At 42.7% G+C, this 20,579-nt stretch overlaps 1 protein-coding gene across 1 annotated transcript in view; it reads right to left on the minus strand.

Annotated features, from left to right (window-relative positions):
* LOC142785101 (tissue factor pathway inhibitor 2-like) overlaps positions 1–20,579 on the minus strand; it is a 39,680-nt gene that overhangs the window by 16,571 nt on the left and 2,530 nt on the right. Inside the window, exons 3-6 of the mRNA XM_075883522.1 lie at positions 17,170–17,234; positions 16,052–16,162; positions 14,408–14,434; positions 924–1,124 (exon numbers count right to left, since the gene is read on the minus strand). Coding sequence (XP_075739637.1) covers positions 924–1,124; positions 14,408–14,434; positions 16,052–16,162; positions 17,170–17,234 — 404 coding nt within the window. The remainder of the gene's footprint in view (positions 1–923; positions 1,125–14,407; positions 14,435–16,051; positions 16,163–17,169; positions 17,235–20,579) is intronic.

Genomic DNA, 20,579 nt, shown 5'->3' on the forward strand with positions numbered 1-20,579 from the left:
TTGCTCTACTTACGCAAATCTCTCGTGTTAAAAAAGGACTGTTCTTGGGTGGGGTGGTTTCCGAAGTGCCGTGTATAGATTTTCTTGTATTAGATTTTCAAGCTGTGCGCCAAGCGAAGGAACAACTTTACTAGTGGCTATGCAAATATATGCCGAGATTGCCCCCCCCCCCCCCTGAGGACGATAAAGCAGGCTTCGTAATTGAAGCTTAATTCACTATGCAACGCGTCTCATAATACGAAAATTGCCATACACTTGTTTTCTATTCACACCTGCTGAAGAAAATCCTTACGCAGTCTTATCGCTCATTCAGTAAAAAGAATAGCGGTGAAATTTTGCCGTAATAGAATGTGGCAGAAAGCGCTCAATCGAGAGGAGTGCTCAAAGTTAGAACGCTTCGTGATACAGCTCTCTTGCAATATTATTCGAAGCTCGTTTTCCTGTGATTAAATATAATGCGTGTGTGATGCAGAGGCAACGTTTTCAGACTGTTAACTGTACATTTTGCAAAAAATAAAAATAAAACGTATTCATCAAGCAAGAACAAGAAAGCCTCATGCGGTCTTATTGGGTATGTTTGTTATAGTGTCCTTAGACAATGCAACTTTAAATTTCTTCAATTTGGTGTCATTGACGAGTTCCAAGGCTAAAACAGTGGCCACAGGAGATCAATGTAAGGCAACGGCTAAATGCTCTGGTAACTATCACATGATGCCCTATGTGAACTACAGCCACAGCCCGTCGTCCATTTTTGTTCTTTCAATATGCGATTTTTTTAAAAAAAAAGGACCTACGCGGGTTCATTCCGACGCGACGTTTTGGATTAGCACTAATCACTTGCTATCACCTTATTTATTCTACACTCTCGCGCCTGTCCTCTTTAAACACGCCAACTGCTATGAAGATCTACAGAACGCGCTCACCATATTTTCCGGATGAGCCCGTGATGCACTTTTTACGACACTCGGCGGCGCTAGTGAAGCGGTTCTTTCCGTCGAGGCAACCGGGATCCAGCTGGTAGCGCGCCAAGCAGAGCAGTTTGTCCGGGTCGTAATGGAAGTAGTACCGCTCTGTCTCGTTGTCGCAGGCCGTCAGCACGAGTGGCGCATTGCATATGGGCGAGTCTGCGACAAGAATGGGACTATCACGATGGATCTCTGCAGCCTTTGCAGGCAGGTTGAAGGCAGGCAGAAAATTTAATTAAGACAGACCAGCTATTCATTCGGATTACTATTAACGGAAAATTTGCCATCATAGCATTATTCTTCGAAAAAGAAAGAACTGCCAGTGAAGCATCCATTTTTTTCCCACTGCATCTACATCACCGCACCAGCTGAACATTTCTATGTGGCCGTGAATTAACACGCATCAACTTTGCTACACAAACCAGTAAAATGAACAGATAACTAAGCCCGTGAAATCACTAGATGGTGAAAGTGTTGTTTTACGTTCAATGTAAGCTTTTCTACCTTAACTAGGAAGGCCGGATTTTCCAACCTGGCACCTGTGCGGCCACAGAGGTATCATCCCCAGAGCCCCAAACACCATTGCGGCCATAGTTTCATAGAATAAAAAACCTCTTACTTAGAGTGACCCTGATCTGTGCTGCATACTCAAGACACTGTTACAGAAATAAGCATTTACTCGATTCGTTCTTTCATGGAAGGACGGTAGTTCTGAACTAGAGTGACGTTGAGGAGGAGGGAAAAAGTACAACTAACTTCCAAGACGAACTCGTCTGCCATTCTTGTTTAGCTGCCTAGTAGCATCGAAGCGCCTCTTTGGGTATTTTCAAAACAAAAAGAAACAGAGAAAATTAAGATATGGGACAAAAACTGGAGGCGGAGAGATGGTCGTTTACCTGTTTCTCCCTGGCTCATTACAGTGGCACAGCTAGAAAGTCTGCCTCGTGTATTGTGAAGGTTGTGGGCTCATTTTTCTAATATCTTTCACAAATAAATCATCTCGACATTTAAAAAGCGAAGTGTTTCATACGATGTTATCATTTGTTAGCTATATATACTGATGCGTGGTGCCGAGTGTATATATATATATATATATATATATATATATATATATATATATATATATATATATATATATATATATATATATAGATATATATATATTGTTTCAGAAGGACCAGAGAGACCACAGAACCGATACGTCTTCGGTTTATTGTTGACAGAACAGGAATAAAAAATATGCAGAGCGTGCCCCTGGCTACTTCTTCCTCGCCTCCGAGCTCCATCTTCAATCTGTTTTCTACGTCTTCCCGCCGGCCAGATTCAATCGAAGCAACCTTCGAGCGAATACAACAGTTGAATCGGCCTCTCGACTAATTTTCCTTCAGGTGTACGAAGCAAGCATGTTCTCACTAGTCCATTCTTGCCTAGGAAAATCTTTTCGACCTTGCAGAGCTTCCACTGAGTTCTTTTTCGCGCTTCTCCAAGCAGAAGTACATCTCCTTCTTGTACATTTGTGTGACGCTCTGTTTTTCTGCTGGCACACTTAAGCTCCCTCAGGTACTCCTTTTTCCATCTGGTCCACCATGTTATCATTGCCCGTTTTCTTGCCAGTAAACTGTATTCTCCGAGTCTGTTTTCTTCCTGCTTGTTCATTGCTTGCCTACCTCCTATAACGTCCGCTGGTGGGATGGGTTGTGGCTCGTTAGGATCGTCATACACATAAGTAAGAGGCCGGTTGTTAAGTACTCCTTCTGCTCCAACAACAACAGTCCATAGTTCTTCTTCATCCAAAAGTCGAGCACCTATAGTTTTTGCCATGGATGTCCTAAAGCTTGTGATCAGTTTTTCATAATATCCTCCTCGCGATGGAGCTAACTCTACAATAAACTTCCATTGTATCCGCACTTGGTATATTCCTGCTTTCAATTTCATTGTTTGTCGGACGTACTCTAGCACATGTTCATCGCTGATCTTTGTTGCTGGTTTCTCCTTGATGCCCATGTTTTCCAAGTCACGGAATCACTGCAGTTCGTCCACAGTCGTGTCCGACTTGGCACTGACCTTGAGTACCATAAACGTCGATGATTTCATTGGCACACAATTAAGTCCTACAGGACCTTGGACCGTTCATCCCAATATTGTTTCTATTGCCATAACTTTTGGATGAATCTCGCAAGTGCGACCAGTGACTACAGTCCAGTAAATATCTGCTCCAATGTATATCGATGTTTCCATATTTTCTCTTTCTTTGTCCGTCTTTTTGTTGTCATCAGCCAAACACATTCCCATCGATCTTGCTCTTTCGTGTATTGTCAACGGTGGCGATGGTAGCACGTCACAGGATATAACTTCTATCTCCAGTGCCTCAATCATACTGGCTCCGAGATTGGATCCTTCCTCATGCTGACCTCGACGACTTTCATTTCTAGTTCCTTCTCTCCTCCTCCAAATGATCCTACAGTAATCCTTTCGAATCTTTTTACCTTGCACGCTAGTTTTCTTGACAATCTTTTGTGGATGAATGTTCTCTGGCTCCCGTTGTCCAGCAGAATCCATGCGTAGCAGCCGCTGTCTTCTCCCTCCGTCCACGAAAAGGCTGTCTGCAGTAGTATGCACTTGTGTTCATCAGACTGTTGTGCGTGCATGTTGCAGGACTTGCTGGTGTCTAACTGGTCAGGTTGCGCGCTTTTACGCTCTTGCTCAACATCACCGCTTTGCTGCTGTGCTGACTCTCTTGCAGGCGTGCGTGATCGACACATGGATGTCGCGTGCCTTCCCTTGCATGCTTTGCAGCGTACGTTAGCGCGGCATATCTTCGCCGTGTGGTGAGGTCTGGTGCATCTGAAGCACCTTCGTTACCGTTGCAAGGCTTCTTTCTTCTGCTGCATGCTCATGCTTCTTCTGCAATTTTCAGTGTAGTGTCCAGTCATCTCACAGAAGATGCATTTCTTAATCGATATGGTTTGAAGCGTAGATGTTCTAGTCCGCTTCATACTGTGCGGTGACTGGGTCACGTCGTATTTTTCCTCTCGACTTTCTTCTCTGCTGCGTATATATGTGTTTAAAAACTCCATAATTTCTTTCAAACTGCTCGTGCTGTCTCTTGACGCTGAGTCCGATTCCGTAGTTGCTGGTGTGTTGTCACCTTTCTCTATCTCCTTCATCTTCCTTTCAATCCTCATATCCACCGGTAGCGCAGATTTTACAACAGGAGCTATCACTGTGGCGTAACTACCCATTTCCACTCCTAACGACTGCGGTGCTCGTGTGTTCGCTTGCAACTTTTGGAAGAGTTGCTTCAATCCATCTACATCTTTAGGACTCTACACTGCTTCCAAGTTTGCAAGCTCTTTTATGTAGGTCTCTTTTAAATTATCTTCTCGTCCCAAGGTTTTTTTCAAAAGAGCGACTGCATGCTTGTAATTCTGATCAGAAAACTGCAAACCTTCTATGAGAGACGCAGCCTCCCCGCTCAGAGACGCCAGAAGGTAATTAAATTTTCGATTCTTCGGCATGTTTGCTCTGTTATGCACCGATGTCTCGAACTGATGCCAAAACCTTGGCCATGACGTTTTTTTCCCATAAAACTTGATCATTTCAAGGCGTGTTACTTAACAAGCTCTTGCGTCTCCGAGATTTGGTTAGTACCTTGCACTGAGCTCGCCTGTTCTGTGACTATTCTCGTAGTCAGTTGCGTCGCTTGTTCTAACTCGCGTAATTGCTCTTCTATTTTTGTCGTTGCAGCGGCGATCTTCATCTCATAATGCAAAACGCTTTCAAATTACGCCTCCGCGTCGTCTTCTTCAATGAACGGTTCAATCTGTTCGTTAACTTGTCTTAACGTCTGTGACACGTTCTTCATCTGGTTCAGAAGCGTCATAAGTTGCGATCGATCGGCGTCTTCTTCTATCTTCTTATCGATTTCGCTCGTAAGCGTCGTCACATTTGCTCGAAGCGTCTTCCGCTTCTTCGATAGGACCTCTTTATTCATGCCTAAAACGTGTTGAAAGAGCTCTTGCCTGTTTATGTGCGTCGCCAACAGTCGTCGGTCGTGGTCCTTCTCTCGACGGTTCGTCCCTGAGCCAGACGCCGCTGCTTCGTTCTTCAACCCGTTGTTGCGAATGGGGTTGATGTCTGTGCGTCTGTCTTCAGATCCAATCCTGGTCACGGCACCATGTTCCAGAAGAACCAGAGAGACCACAGAACCGATACGTCTTCAGTTTATCAGAACAGGAAAAAAAATATGCAGAGCGTGCCCCTGGCTATTTCTTCTTCCTCGCCTCCGAGCTCTATCTTCAATCTGTTATATATATATATATATATATATATATATATATATATATATATATATATATATATATATATATATATATATATATATATATATATATATATATATTATTTTGCATGCGACTGCATTGTAGTGCGTATTGTTGTCTGTGTCCGTTGTTTCGAGTGTGGCTGTTTGTATTGTGTAGTACCTTGTTTGATTGGCGACATATTGTATTCAACTATTGTGGAGTGTGCATACTTGTGTATTGTTTTTATCTGCCATTATTGAGAATATAATTTTGTTTTGTTTATCAACTCTCGGCTCTGACTTGTTCTTTGGGCCACAGCCGGCGTCCGCTGGCGCGCCAAAAAGGACCACTTCTAAATTGTCCACGCTTTCGTGGTTCAGTTCGGGGGGCCGATACGTCGGCCCTTGGAAATAGCCCGGCGATCGCCTCCCTAATTAACGGCACCTGTGACAATTAATCTGGCCAGATTAATTGTCACGGGTCTCGTGACAATTAATCCCGTTAATTCGGGAGGTGATCGCCGGGCCAATTCCAAGGGCCGAAGTATCGGCCCCCCGAACCGCACCACGAAAGCGTGGACAATTTAGAAGTGGTCCTTTTTGGCGCGCCAGCGGACGCCGGCTGTGGCCCAAAGAACAATTATATATATATATATATATATATATATATATATATATATATATATATATATATATATATATCACCAGATGAAGCTGAAGCGAACGAGCACACGAAAAACAATGCTTTATCGCCAACGTTACGGCCGGGAACCAGCCTTCGTTAGGGCATACGTGCATCCCCGCCATGACGAAGGCCGGTATCCGGCCGTAACGTTGGCAATAAAGCATCGTTTTTCGTTTGCTCGTTCACTTCATCTGGTGACTTATAACTCGACCGAATCAAGGAAGACTTTCAACAAATGCACACACACACACACACACACACACACACACACACACATATATATATATATATATATATATATATATATATATATATATATATATATATATATATATATATATATGTATAAGGGAGAGAAGTGTATACCTAAGGGCTCGTATTTCCGTGTTTTAACACAATATTAATGAGATATAACAGACAGTAATGCCAAGGAATGTACAGGGGAAGTTATTAGAACCAATGGAATGTAAATAAGAAGAAAGAAGAAAGAAAAGTGGATGAAAAAATTACCAGCTGTGAGCAGGAATCGAACCTACGACCTTCGAATAACGCGTTAGATGCTCTAACCACCAAGCTATCACAGTGGCCGTCCCTCCATCCACTTTTTGGGGTTTATATGTGAATTTAGAAGTAGGAGTGACAGTCAGCGCCATCTATAAGCCAAACAACGAGTGTGAAAACACTCTTATTCGCATGTTTCGCGTCACGTAGCACGTGAACTTATTATGAGCGGGCAGCTGATTAATTGTCCCTCTTATACAACCTAAACACACCAAGTCTGCCAGTACGAGACCCTCGTTCCATGAAATAAGGGAGAGAAGTGTATACCTAAGGGCTCGTATTTCCGTGTTTTAACACAATATTACTGAGATATAACAGACAGTAATGCCAAGGAATGTACAGGGGAAGTTATCAGAACCAATGGATTGTAAATAAGAAGAAAGAAGAAAGAAAAGTGGATGAAAAAATTACCAGCTGTGAGCAGGAATCGAACCTACGACCTTCGAATAACGCGTTCGATGCTCTAACCACTGAGCTATCACAGCGGCCGTCCCTCCATCCACTTTTTGGGGTTTATATGTGAATTTAGCAGTAGGAGTGACAGTCAGCGCCATCTATAAGCCAAACAACGAGTGTGAAAACACTCTTATTCGCATGTTTGGCGTCACGTAGCACGTGAACTTATTATGAGCGGGCAGCTGATTAATTGTCCCTTTTATACAACCTAAACACACCAAGTCTGCCAGTACGAGACCCTCGTTCAATGAAATAAGGGAGAGAAGTGTATACCTAAGGGCTCGTATTTCCGTGTTTTAACACAATATTACTGAGATATAACAGACAGTAATGCCAAGGAATGTACAGGGGAAGTTATTAGAACCAATGGAATGTAAATAAGAAGAAAGAAGAAAGAAAAGTGGATGAAAAAATTACCAGCTGTGAGCAGGAATCGAACCTACGACCTTCGAATAACGCGTTCGATGCTCTAACCACTGAGCTATCACAGCTTTTTTTTTCTTTATTGCCTTCTTGACTACAGGTCAAGCTAATATGACAATCACTATTACACGTGTTTCATGCGTGACAACGCGTCAAACAAAGATATTACATCTTCATTACAGTCGGTAGTCTTATACACATCTCGCACTTTTATAACAGCTTCCACGAAACACTCATTAACGGATAGAACTCTCACATCACAGTGTCTGTACGATAGCATACTACGCCAAACCGAATGAAGACCAAGTACAAATATAACATCCAAATTTTGCACAGAACTATCACAAGGCAAAAAACGAATTCCATATGAAGTAAGAGGTAAATCTTTTTTTAAAGTTCTCTGTAAAATGTCCCAAAAGAAAATAGCGTTCTTACAATCAATAAACACATGTTCAATGGTGTCAGGTTTGTTACACAGGAGACAGCTGCTTCCCCATGGTACATACATCCCTCTCTCTTCAAGCCACGTTTTTACTGGCAAGGTTCCCGTATGAAGTGTAAAAAAGAAGGTTTTCACATTGGGTGGTATACACATGTTTTTCACTCGCTTTAGTACGTCATGACCATATGATTTTTCATACCTTGAACGGTACAGGGGCACAGGAAAAACATTCTGTATTAGGTCTTTCATAAGGCGCTTTCTTTTCACATTAGTTAGGTAATCTATCGAAAACCTCGCCCTTAAGAAACGATATGAGAACACAACTTCGCGCAAGAACGGTGACAAGGTGTGTCGTTCTCGCCTGTCTGAAGATACAAAGAAGTCAGGCATGTGGTGTAACAGCGTTGTTTGAAATAAAGAACGTAAAAAAGAGTCTCTCTGGTCTCTAATGAGCAGGAAACGTGATATTACTTGGTTAAGAAACAGATGGCAAAGAGACAGCCCTCCTTGCTTAACTCGCCGAAACAAGTTCGTTCTAGATGTTCTCTCCCACGTAGAGATCCAGATGAACGTGGCGAATATCCTGTGAACTTTGTGAATGGTTTTACGCTTACAACTAAGTACTTGCAAAAGGTACATAATTTTAGCAGCCAGAAAAACGTTGCATACAGCTGACCGAGAGAAAATTGATAAGCCACGACCACCCCATCCTTCGGCGGTCGCGCGCAGTTCTTCAGCCTTTTCAAGCCAAAATGCTTCACTGTCTTGATAACTGTCCAATGGTACCCCAAGGTAACGACTAGGCGTCGTGAGCCACTGAATATTTCCAAAAGAACTGGGCGTAAGGTCCCAATTACCATGCCATAAACCAATGCTTTTTTCTTTGTTCATTAAACTTCCACTCGTGTCACAAAACCTTTGAGTGATTTTTAATAACGAAGTGACACTCTCTCTATCAACTGCAAAAAAGGCAATATCGTCGGCGTATGCCAAAACACGCACTTCACATGACTGCAACCTGAAACAATTAATCCCTGCATGGTGAATCACTTTCTGACACAATGGTTCCAAAAATAGAGCGAAGAGCAAAGGACTTAAAGGACACCCCTGGCGCACGGAGGAAAGTACATGTATGCGCTGTGAGAGTTCTCTATTTACAATTAAATTTGTGGTTGAATTTTTATATGCCAATTTAATACCTTTACTTATGATCGCACCAAGATCAACGTACTCAGCTAGCATGAAGAGTATATTGTGTGGAACCATGTCGAAAGCCTTGGCTAGATCAATTTGCAACATAGCTACTTTTAGTAGCGCAGCGTCACAATACTCCAAAATGCTCCTGGCAACATGAATATTCGTGAATATGCTCCTACGCTTGATGCCGCCAGTCTGATGTGACCCGACCAACTTGTATATAACTCCTTGCAACCTCCTAGCCAGAACTTTCATAAACACCTTATAATCTACGTTTGTTAGCGTGATTGGCCTGTATCCTGTCACTTTGCGTAAAACATGTTGCTCTTTCCCTTTAGGAATCAGCACGGTGTGCGCTCGATTAAACGATGGAGGCAAAGCTCCGCGATCTAAAGACTCTGAAAAAACCTCATGCAATGCGGCGGCCATATCCTCCTTGAACGCCTTGTAAAAGGCGGCATTAATGCCATCTGGACCAGGTGATTTGCCCATGCCGAGATCATCGATAGCCTTCTCAATTTCCCCTATACTAATAGACATTTCCAATAAATTTGTGTCCTCAGCTTTAAGTGTCGGCATTTCTATCAAGAACTCATCTACAAAACCCGGCTCCTTTGGTTCGCGATAAGCAAACAAGTCCTGATAATAGTTTTCAAAAGCTTTCATAATATCTTTATGTTCTTTCAATATTTTACCATTCCATTCTATCTCTAGTATGTCGTGAGCTCGAGCATATGCCTTTTCATCTGACAAGGCTCGCTTTGTCGGGGCTTCACCTACGAGGTATCTCTCAGCTCTTGCTCGTATAATTGCGCCTTTATATTTATCTTCTTCAAGACATTCAATTTTGTTTTTGACAACCTGCAGTTGATGTGTGAATAAGCCCGGGTTTTCTGCTTCAATATTCACCAAATCATTTAGCTCTGCCCGTAGCTCACGTTCCTGTTTTCGAGCTTGGTGCTGCATGTAGCAACCACACTCTATTGCATTCATTTTTATCTTTTGCTTAAATAATTCCCATCTTTCCGTGGCACTCCTTTCTGCGTTTTTGAAAAAATTCTCGATTTCCTTCTTTGTCTTATCTACAAACCCTTCGTACGTAATTATCTTAGTATTCAGTTTCCATGTTTCCCATACAACCTTCTTTTTGCACTTTCTACCTATCTCAAACAAAACTAAGCAATGATCACCGAAGGAAACAGCATAAACGTCATAGTTCTGACATAAAGGTACTATCTCAGAACAAACATATGCTCGATCTAGTCGTGCGTGACTCGAACCTTGAAAATGTGTGAAGTGCTGGCGACTGCCACCCATCGCAAACAGAGCTACGACATGTAAAAAGTACTTATTAAGGCTGTCTCTAAGCAACCCAACGCTTTCATCACCTAATTTAGCAGTATACGTGCAATCTTCTTGGGTCAAAACACAATTGAAGTCACCCAACAGAACCACACATTTCTGACATTCAAAGTACGCTTGCATTTCCCGAAAAAACAAACATCTGTCTCTCGAATTTGTAGGTGCGTATACACAGATAACTCTAAATTTAGTGATCCCGTAACAAAAGTCACACAAAACAAAACGCCCATGTAGGCAACTTTTGACCTCTTCCACTACAATACCAAGAGAGTTCTTGACAAAAATAATACATCCGGCTGATGCTCCCACTGCATAGCTCACACACGCATTGTACCGCAATGAAAATTCTGCTACCAAGCTATCAGTCGCGTCCTCAGTACTAACTTTAGTCTCCTGGACCGCGAGCAAGTCAAGGTCTTTTTCTTGCATCAAGCGTTTCAACTGGTACTGTTTGCGACGCGTTCCTAGACCACGTACATTCAGCGTACCAATGCGTAAAGGCGCAGTCATGCTAGCCATGTTGATGACAAAGATGAAAACTACAATGCTGCGCTTACCGTGTCTCGTATACCGTGCAGTGGGAAAAGCAGGGTCTTACGCGTCTAGATCGTGTCCCCGAACCGGCGACGATGACGCCGACCGGGTTTCGAGGGCATATTTTTTACTCTTAGCGCCCGTGACGCGATGCCACAGACGCTCCGGGCGTTTCAGGTTGCGTTCCGTGCTCTCCACTCGGTAACGCTTGCCGCGTCCCGTGGTCGCTTCCGGAGACTTTGTGCCGGCTTCTGGCGTAGCGATCTCGCCACTGGTACCCATATCTTCCTCCATCGATTCTTTAATGTCCTGCTGGCCGCCTGTTGCGGCCAACTCCTCGGATTCTTTCGTTGAGTCTTTGCCATCTTGCGTTGTCACGTCGGCTGTCTCTTCTCCAGTTGCCTGAACCGCGGCGTCGGGTCCCACGGCGTTGCTGCCAGGGGCCACCTTCTCAGCCTCTTCGGCGTCCATTAGATTATCTTGGGCGTCGTCTGTTGGCAGCACGGTCTTCGTAACTCTGGCATAACTCCTGACGCAATCTTGACTTTCATGACCAAACGCTCGGCATACACCACAGCGGGGCGTCTGGCAGTCTCGTCGTATATGTCCTTGCATGTGACACCTTAGGCAAAGCGGTGCCCGACCCGGGGCCACAAGAAGGACGGTGCCCCCTCCAATCTTAAAAAGGTGCGGCAAGTCTTCTAGCACCAGGCCTTCCTTCAGTTTCAGTCGCACCACCCTCGTCGTTGATATCGCGTGTTCAAAGCCAGCGACGGTCCAGTTGTCGTTGGAAACCTACAGAACTTCACCAAACTCACCCAACGCTTGTCGAACGCTCTCATTCGAGACCGCAAAGTCAACCCAGTGGAGTTTCACGGTTACATCATGTTGGATAGGGTCGATGATAGCACAGAAGCCACCCTTGACTCGGAGTCCACCTGTTTTGAGTAATGCTTCTTTGTCATCCTTGCTTCGCATCTTCGCCAGCCAGATGTGATTTATCTGGAAGGCTCCAATGCCAATGATCGCCTTGATGAGTCCCACTTCTTCCAACGGGGCCCGAAAGTCTTCCAACCGGTATGGTCTTTTTTCCAAATCCCCGTGCGGAAACACACACTCTTCCATACTGTCACCCGACGGCAATGTAGGCAACAAAATACCGGTAATCCGATGGTGCAGAAGGGAACCTAACACCGCGGCCAGCAGCGGCCGCCGAAGCACCTCGCACGGAGCGAGCCATCACACGTCCGTCTCCCACCGAAGCCGAACGCAGAGTGACTGAGCTATCACAGCGGCCGTCCCTCCAACCACTTTTTGGGGTTTATATGTGAATTTAGAAGTAGGAGTGACAGTCAGCGCCATCTATAAGCCAAACAACGAGTGTGAAAACACTCTTATTCGCATGTTTGGCGTCATGTAGCACGTGAACTTATTATGAGCGGGCAGCTGATTAATTGTCCCTCTTATACAACCTAAACACACCAAGTCTGCCAGTACGAGACCCTCGTTCAATGAAATAAGGGAGAGAAGTGTATACCTAAGGGCTCGTATTTCCGTGTTTTAACACAATATTAATGAGATATAACAGACAGTAATGCCAAGGAATGTACAGGGGAAGTTATTAGAACCAATGGAATGTAAATAAGAAGAAAGAAGAAAGAAAAGTGGATGAAAAAATTACCAGCTGTGAGCAGGAATCGAACCTACGACCTTCGAATAACGCGTTCGATGCTCTAACCACTGAGCTATCACAGCGGCCGTCCCTCCATCCACTTTTTGGGGTTTATATGTGAATTTAGAAGTAGGAGTGACAGTCAGCGCCATCTTTAAGCCAAACAACGAGTGTGAAAACACTCTTATTCGCATGTTTGGCGTCACGTAGCACGTGAACTTATTATGAGCGGGCAGCTGATTAATTGTCCCTCTTATACAACCTAAACACGCCAAGTCTGCCAGTACGAGATCCTCGTTCAATGAAATAAGGGAGAGAAGTGTATACCTAAGGGCTCGTATTTCCGTGTTTTAACACAATATTAATGATATATAACAGACAGTAATGCCAAGGAATGTACAGGGGAAGTTATTAGAACCAATGGAATGTATATATATATATATATATATATATATATATATATATATATATATATATATATATATATATATATATATATATATATATATATATATATATATAAGCGTACACACGTACGGAAGATCAGTTGCTCTTTGTTCACCGAATGTCTCAGTTATAATTGTTTGATTTTATGACAACTTCAAGTACGAGTCAGACCTCTACTGTAAAATCCATTGGGTTCTCAATGATTACATCAACTTCGAAACATGAATATCAAGCATCATATGCCCAGAGTTGTAGAGATAGATAAATAGATAGATAGTCGAACGTCCGCGATACAACAAAAGTCCGTGTTTGCGCTTGCTTGGGAATGCTCATAGTGTCTATTATGAACGAAGCTGATGAAATCTAACATTGTAATACGCATAATAATGAAATTACATAACTATTGGATCAGCTACCTGTTGTGGACACCAGGCCATACTGGCACGGATGGCGGAAACGAAGCCGATCATGTGGTCGCCGTGCAAGCGGGTGGGCTTGGATTCATTACCCCACACCGTGCAAGCGGGTGGGCTTGGATTCATTACCCCACACCCTGGTTCGTCACCAAACCAGGCGGACCTCCTGAATCTCTATCTAAAGTGTTCAGTGAAGGCTTTTCTAGCAGAGCATTTGTGAATTATATTCGCGTAAAATTGAAAACTGGCAGTAAACGAACTCTTTTACAAGCTACGCCAGCAGCTCTGTTGAGTGACAAGTGCGCACTTAGTTGCCAGCAAGGGATATTTCTGAACTAGGCCAATGCAGCATACACATCTCATATACCTGAGATATGGTTTGGAGCTAGACAAGCCATTGTAAACACTTCTTGAAGCCCACATTGTCAAGAGTTACGCCGATCTGATTTACACCACCTAATTTGGGGTTGACTCTGCTTTCTCGCGAGGACGAACACACACACTACATTTGCCGCGCGACAGCATAAGAAGCTTACGCGCTGTACTGCAGTGTACAGATGAAGCTCGAAAAGCACTAGCGATCTATGCTAGTATGAGTGGCCGGTTACTTGTGATCTAGAAGAGGTCAATCAACTCGGGCCATAGCGACTCTTGGAACTTCTTCTGTAACAAATGAACACGAACCGGTGTTATCTGAATAATCTCATGCTGTGCACCTAATATACCCTTCCACCTATATTCCCAAACCGCACCTAAGGGGCGTTCTTTCCTTTGAAATAAGGAGTTTTCATTCCACTCAAGATATGTACACTATTGTAACTGGTTCAGTAATTCTAACGTATTGTAAGAGCATTTGTTTATCTATGCCACAACTATGACCATCCGCCTTATGCCAAAGTATACCTTACTTTAAAACAGGCGTACTTTTACAATGTTGTCCTTACCTTTTTCCTTACCACTGAGTGCCACCTCTGAAAGAAGGCCGAGAAAAAATTAAAACAGCTTGGGATTGTTTACGTGAGTAGCACTCTAGGCACTTCTTTACATTTATTTCATGCAAATGATAGCAGTTTTATACCTCCTCATTTAGTTATTACATGGTTGAGATGAGTCAGTGATTTCACTTATTTCAATCATTCGGCTGTTTTGTAATCGACACATTGGCGCAGCGTACAATAAATATGCACGTACAAAAGGACGCAACACAGCGCCTTTCGTATGTCCTCAATTATTTTTCGCTGTGCAAGTGTGTCGATTCCAACTCACATTGTGGCACAAACTACCGGCCTATCAAGTTCTCTTTTATTGTGCTGAACTTAAGTCTGGCCGATCCTTATGATAACCCAACATATATTCGTAACACTTTCACAGCGCAATAAACCAGTTATTGAAACGAAATCACTGAATCATTGTAGCGGAAACGCCAGAGCCCTATAATCATGCCAATACGCATGAAGCTCTCCACACGATTTTTAAGCCTTGTCTCTTCATACAAATATAGCTGAGAATGCAGGAAGCTTTGAAATGCTTTTTGTTTGAAAGTTTTCACTTGGAAATAAAGAAGAATGCTGTCCAAGTTCCGTGTAGGTTTTTATTGCTGCAGAAAATGTGACAAGGATCGAAAAATTGCCATATTCATCCAGCCATCAAGCTCGAGTGGTCGGACGCGCACGAGGCCTAATACAGCAACGTAGTCGAGTGTACAGCTGGCATCTTAGTGTCAATGTATAGTTTTTCCACCCGTCCTTCTAGTATATGGCACGTTGTCTTGCGCCGCTGCACTGTGAATATGCTAAATGAGGTTGAACGTGAATGGCTTAGGAAAATTGTACATATGTCATCCGCCCACGGTGAAACAGAGGCTAAGGTGCTGGGCTACTGACCACAAGGTCGCGGGTGCCATCCCGGTCGTGGCCGTGGCATTTTAATGAAGGTGAATCGGTAGAGGCCCCTCTACTGCGCGATGTCAGGCGCGTTAAAGAAGAGCAAATATTCAACATTTTTGGAGCCCTCCACTGGCGCGTCTCTCAGAATCATATTGTAGTTTTGGGACGTGAAGCCCTAGGTATCATTATTATTAATAAAATTGTACATATGTAGAAACATTTTTCGAAATGCACCAAGCAGACCCTCCTAGAAGCCCCATTTGTTATATCTGAAATCCCCCAAAATCACTACGATTGATTCATTAACGAACAATTCATACAGCGACAGCTATTAGTGGTTAGTGTGCTGTTTGGCCTTGTTTTAGGACATTCCTGTTGCCAGCAGCGCCTTTTTGGCATTCACCTCCTGGGTGTACAATTTTGTATCTGTTGTACCTATTCATCGAAATATTTTTCCACTAGTTTCGTTTTTTTTAACATTGAAAATTTTTTCAATAAAGTCTTGAGGTATGCATTGCTAGAAAAGGCATGTTTGCCGGAATAATAATAAGTATGTGGTTTTAACTGCCAGTGGAACGAAATCGTATGATAAAAAACATGCTTTTTGTCGGTATGTACACGCTTTTGACTGATAGAAAAGACACCGATGAATCCGATTCTTGTTATGACGATGTATAGACGCGCCGCAACGTGCGCACTTACGTGGTCTGATGAAGTGCACGACGGCAGCGGCGAGCACGACCAGGAGGACCGTCAGCAGGAAGCAGGTGCCCATGCACAAGAAGCACGGGTTGCGGTCACCTTCCTTTTCAGCTGTTCCGTGAAAAAGAGCAAGGACATCAGTAACTTACTCTAGCTATTTGCCTATTCAAAGAGTACAGCGAAAGTTAGTCCTGCCGGGATATTAGGGTTATGTTAAGGGTATGTCTTTGAGAGCAAATACACTCAAACTGAAACTTTCTGTAATTTCGATCGCCTCTCATATAATTTTGTGTAAGGAATCTGAAATGTATGGTCACATAAAGTGAAAGCTAAGAGTCTGCGGGGTGGCCCACGGAAGGTTCTGCATTTTGGAGACCAAATCCATGCGAGCCCAAAAAACTTCTTAGTCGCACTGGCACTCATATACATATGCCGTCTGGAGGTTTGGCCGATGTCTCCACGGCAAATGACGACACTTGGATTTCAAAATAACGCATTAGTTTTGTTTATCAATTCAGCTACAATTATAGACATTTCAATCCAGACCGTCGCGTTGAATGTTTATTGGTAGAAATTCACTTTATTGTGAAACAACATGAATGCTAAATCGTTAATGTAATGAAATAAGCACAGAAAAAAACCTGTGTTGCATGTCTATGAGGTGCGACTGATTTAGAGATGTATTGTCTGGCGAATTTCGATGCATGTTCATTTTTTTGAGAATCCCCTCACCTCCACTCTTCAGTAGGTGTGCGCGTCATTATTTTATGCCTTCTTACCCTCTAAAAAGAGAGAAGAATTATTTCGCTGCCTACCAGCATCATTCTCGTGGAGCAATGAAAGTTTTATTTTCTTTAAATATGTTCATTACAAAACAATTATCACCCATATATTTTGGATTGAAATGCAAGGTTTGTCAGCTATATTAGTGCAGTCGTTGCATTACCCGATTCATAAAACGCCATCTTTTTACAGTGTTCGCATACGTATGCGTTTGTTATCTTAACGTTCATTTAGATGTTCCTGATACTAAAGGTCAGTCGCAATGCCCCAACATTCCAGTACATGAACGGACCCTTAAAGTTGTCTACACAAACTGTTGACGATGTCATGCGAACCTTGTATCTTGTCTTTGCTTACGCGGTGCCCTCTTGGTGATCCGCTGTTGCGTCCAGGTGACTTTCTGAAAAGTTCATCACGTGACGTGGGTAATTGGTTTTTAATAAAACTCTGAAGTAACATTCCTAAATCACATGTAACGTACAGTGAAGTGGCTTCAATAGTTAATTTTACCTGCCACAGGCCTTATAAATGACTTCGTAATTGTGGGAATCGTGCGTTCGAATCACTACGACGGCGTTCGCATTTTGCTGCGGGATAAATACAAAACACTGTCGCGAATTTGTCAAAGCAACGCATATTGGTTTATCTTATTGTTGCACCTGCCACTGAGCTATGCCTGCCAGCACACAATGCGTGTTGATAAAACTCAACAAGTTTTTTTGAACATGGGTGCTTGGTCTTCATCTTCCACGAGGAAAGGCTACAGGGATCGCGTTGATGTTTCCTTATATTCGATTCCGTTGATTTCACTGCTTTAATCAAGCCGCTGAGTACTGTAATAGGAGTACATTTCGAAATTTCATTATAGGAAGATCCCGTTTCAAAATTTCATTACAATAGGATTTTATATCGAAGTGAGAAGCCTCGTTATTCCGCTGCTGAAGCACGAGTACAAATTAGATTACAAAAAAAAAACATTTCAAAAGCGCATCTGTATTCGGCATTCGCGACACCTTCCTCGCCCGTACAACGCCCAATTTGAAGCCGCGTACTACACACTTTAGAATGTTTTTTTTTTTTTTTCACGTTGACATCCACCTATTCCGGGCTAGTTGGCTGGGGTTCATCTTTTATAAGGGTATAGCGCACCATTACAAAGACACAAAAAGAGAGACGCACACACTTTATCGGTCCACTGTTACTGTATAAGTAGCATGTATGATCGCAAATAAAACAATACTTGCAAGTTAGCGTTGTGTGCGTGTGCGTCTCTCTTTTTGTGTCCTTGTCGTGGTGCGCTATACCCTTATAAATGATGAATCCACCTATGGCACACAATCGCAGGAACATAGACAAGGTTTCTAAGGCAAGATAACGGAGATATATATTTATGTGGAGACATGCATAATAGCTATCAAATATCAAAAGCAAAAGTAGCCTAGAACGTATTTAAAGTATATTTGAGAGTACACGGCGCGCAACTGGTGAAATTCGAATCCACCTCACTAAGCTGAAATTAACGCGGCAGGAGGGCAATCAAGCTACGTCACGAGTTGGTTTTGGCTGTTCGCTTGCCATGCACCTTCCGTTTGCACTACCTCCGTTTCCTTTCTCCGTCCCGGCGCTTTCCGTGTGCAGGCTGTCATTGCGGCGCAGACTCGCACACGCTCTAGCACGTGGCGTTCACGTCACGGTTTCGTGTGGTATTGTAAGCAGCTGTTATTGATATTGATATGTGGGGTTTAATGTTTTACAACTATCAAATGATTATGAGAGACGCCGCAGTAAGTGACGCTGAAAAATGCGGCCACATGAGACGATTAAACGTGCCCCCAAATCTGAGCACGTGGGCCTTTCTCGCCTACATCGAAGATGCAGATGCCACAGCTGGTATTCGATCCCGTGACCTGCGGGTCAGAAGCCAAAGACCACCGCGACGGGGCCGTAAGCAGCTGTGTTTCTTCGAAACTGAAATAGCGAATGGTTGGTCTAAAACATCTTTAAATGAATAAGTGTCACGCACATGAACAAAGGAGGCTTCCAGCTGTGATAAGTGGGCCATAAGCTACTTATCACCAAAAAAATGTGAAGGTGCGAAGTATTGTCTTCTATTTGTATCAAACTTGTATCACTTTTGTGATGGTATACCCACATACACACAAAATACGTGCCTAAGTCTTCGTCAAGCCACCAAACTTTATGAGTGTTATTTTAGTGACCCACGCCAGTTTAGCCTACACCTAGTTTCCCAACAGGAGCAGTTTCTAAATATATTCCGCAATAATTTCGACGCAATCTACAGAACGTCTTGTGCGAATGAAACTGACGAAAAGTACAGCGTTCTTTTAAAGTAATCTACACAAAATACCGGCTTAATAGAAAATAAAAACAAACATTTCAATGTGACCAATCGTTCGACACAAAAAGAAATTGAAACAATACTGATATTCTTCAATGCGCAGAATACCCTTTAAAGTTGCATGGGTTGGTGGCATTTGTGCACTGTATCGAGCTACGCCTTGTGGGGTGTTGTCCCATCCTCGGCATTTGTGACTACGATTGAATAAAACCACAGCAGCACTTTACTTCAGCGCATGCAGTGAAAAGCAACGCTTTTTTCGTTCAAAGTGAGGTTAAAACATGTTTGTACACTATTGAAAACCTCATAGTTAGAGAGCATATAACATCCCTCCTGATTAGACGCTGTTTTCCTAAGTGACGCAGTAATATATTTGTGGTGATAAAAACATATTGTATATGCACAAAATATATGAGGACATTCGACGCATTCAATCTATAAAGACAAGTTGTATTAGAAGAACTTCAATACAAGGCACCAACTCGTGAGGTCTGTTGCCAGTACTGGTAATTTTAACAAACGATAGGAGCAGAAGCTAACCTTTGAAACTAATCCTAAGCCTCGTCAAATTTTGGGATTCGTTACAGCGAAGTTTCTGTTATATCGAAGTTTGAGATCCGTTATACATCACGCTTGATTATAGTAAATTAGCGCGTATAATTAAAATGCATGAAGAGATAAAGTCATTTTCTGTTCAGACATACAGAGGCGGTTTTTTTTTCTTCAGAATACTTGCCACTATACCATACTCAAAACAATGTTTTTTTATGTGTAGTCAAGAAATTGTTTGCACGCAAGGTAATCAGTATTCCCTTTTCACGAAGAATACATCAAGGAACACGACAAAATTTAAATACACTCCACTATGCATCAGTTTGAGCGTCAGCTGTATTTATTAGACAGGTTTCTGTCGTTGGTTCTTTTTTCCTTTGTTGTAATATTTATTTAGTCGTTTACTTATTTGCTTATTTCTGTGTATGAACAGAAAATGAAGCAATCGCAAAAGGCTTAAAATCTGACAAAAGCACTTTTCTCCAAATGCACTGAGGTACGCAGGTGATCATAAGCCCCTTGCAGGATACAGGTAATTGGAATGCGAAAGAAAATAAAAAAGGTACTTGTGCAAAATGATGTAACGCATACAGTATTAATGAAACATTAGCAGTGGTATGAATACATAGGCACAATTTTGAAGTTCAGTATGTAAGAATAAATGATTTTGCGAGTATTCATCATGCTTATCCCCCTTATGCTTTTGGGAAAAACAGAGATATATATTAGGACTAGCAACGTGCACATGGTGTAGAATTTGCACTAGTAGCAAAACGTGATACAACATAGGCAAAACAGCTAATATAAAAAAGTTCTCAAGAAAATTCAATATTG

This window comes from Rhipicephalus microplus, chromosome 2 (genome assembly GCF_043290135.1).
Source record: "Rhipicephalus microplus isolate Deutch F79 chromosome 2, USDA_Rmic, whole genome shotgun sequence".
NCBI lineage: Eukaryota > Metazoa > Arthropoda > Arachnida > Ixodida > Ixodidae > Rhipicephalus > Rhipicephalus microplus.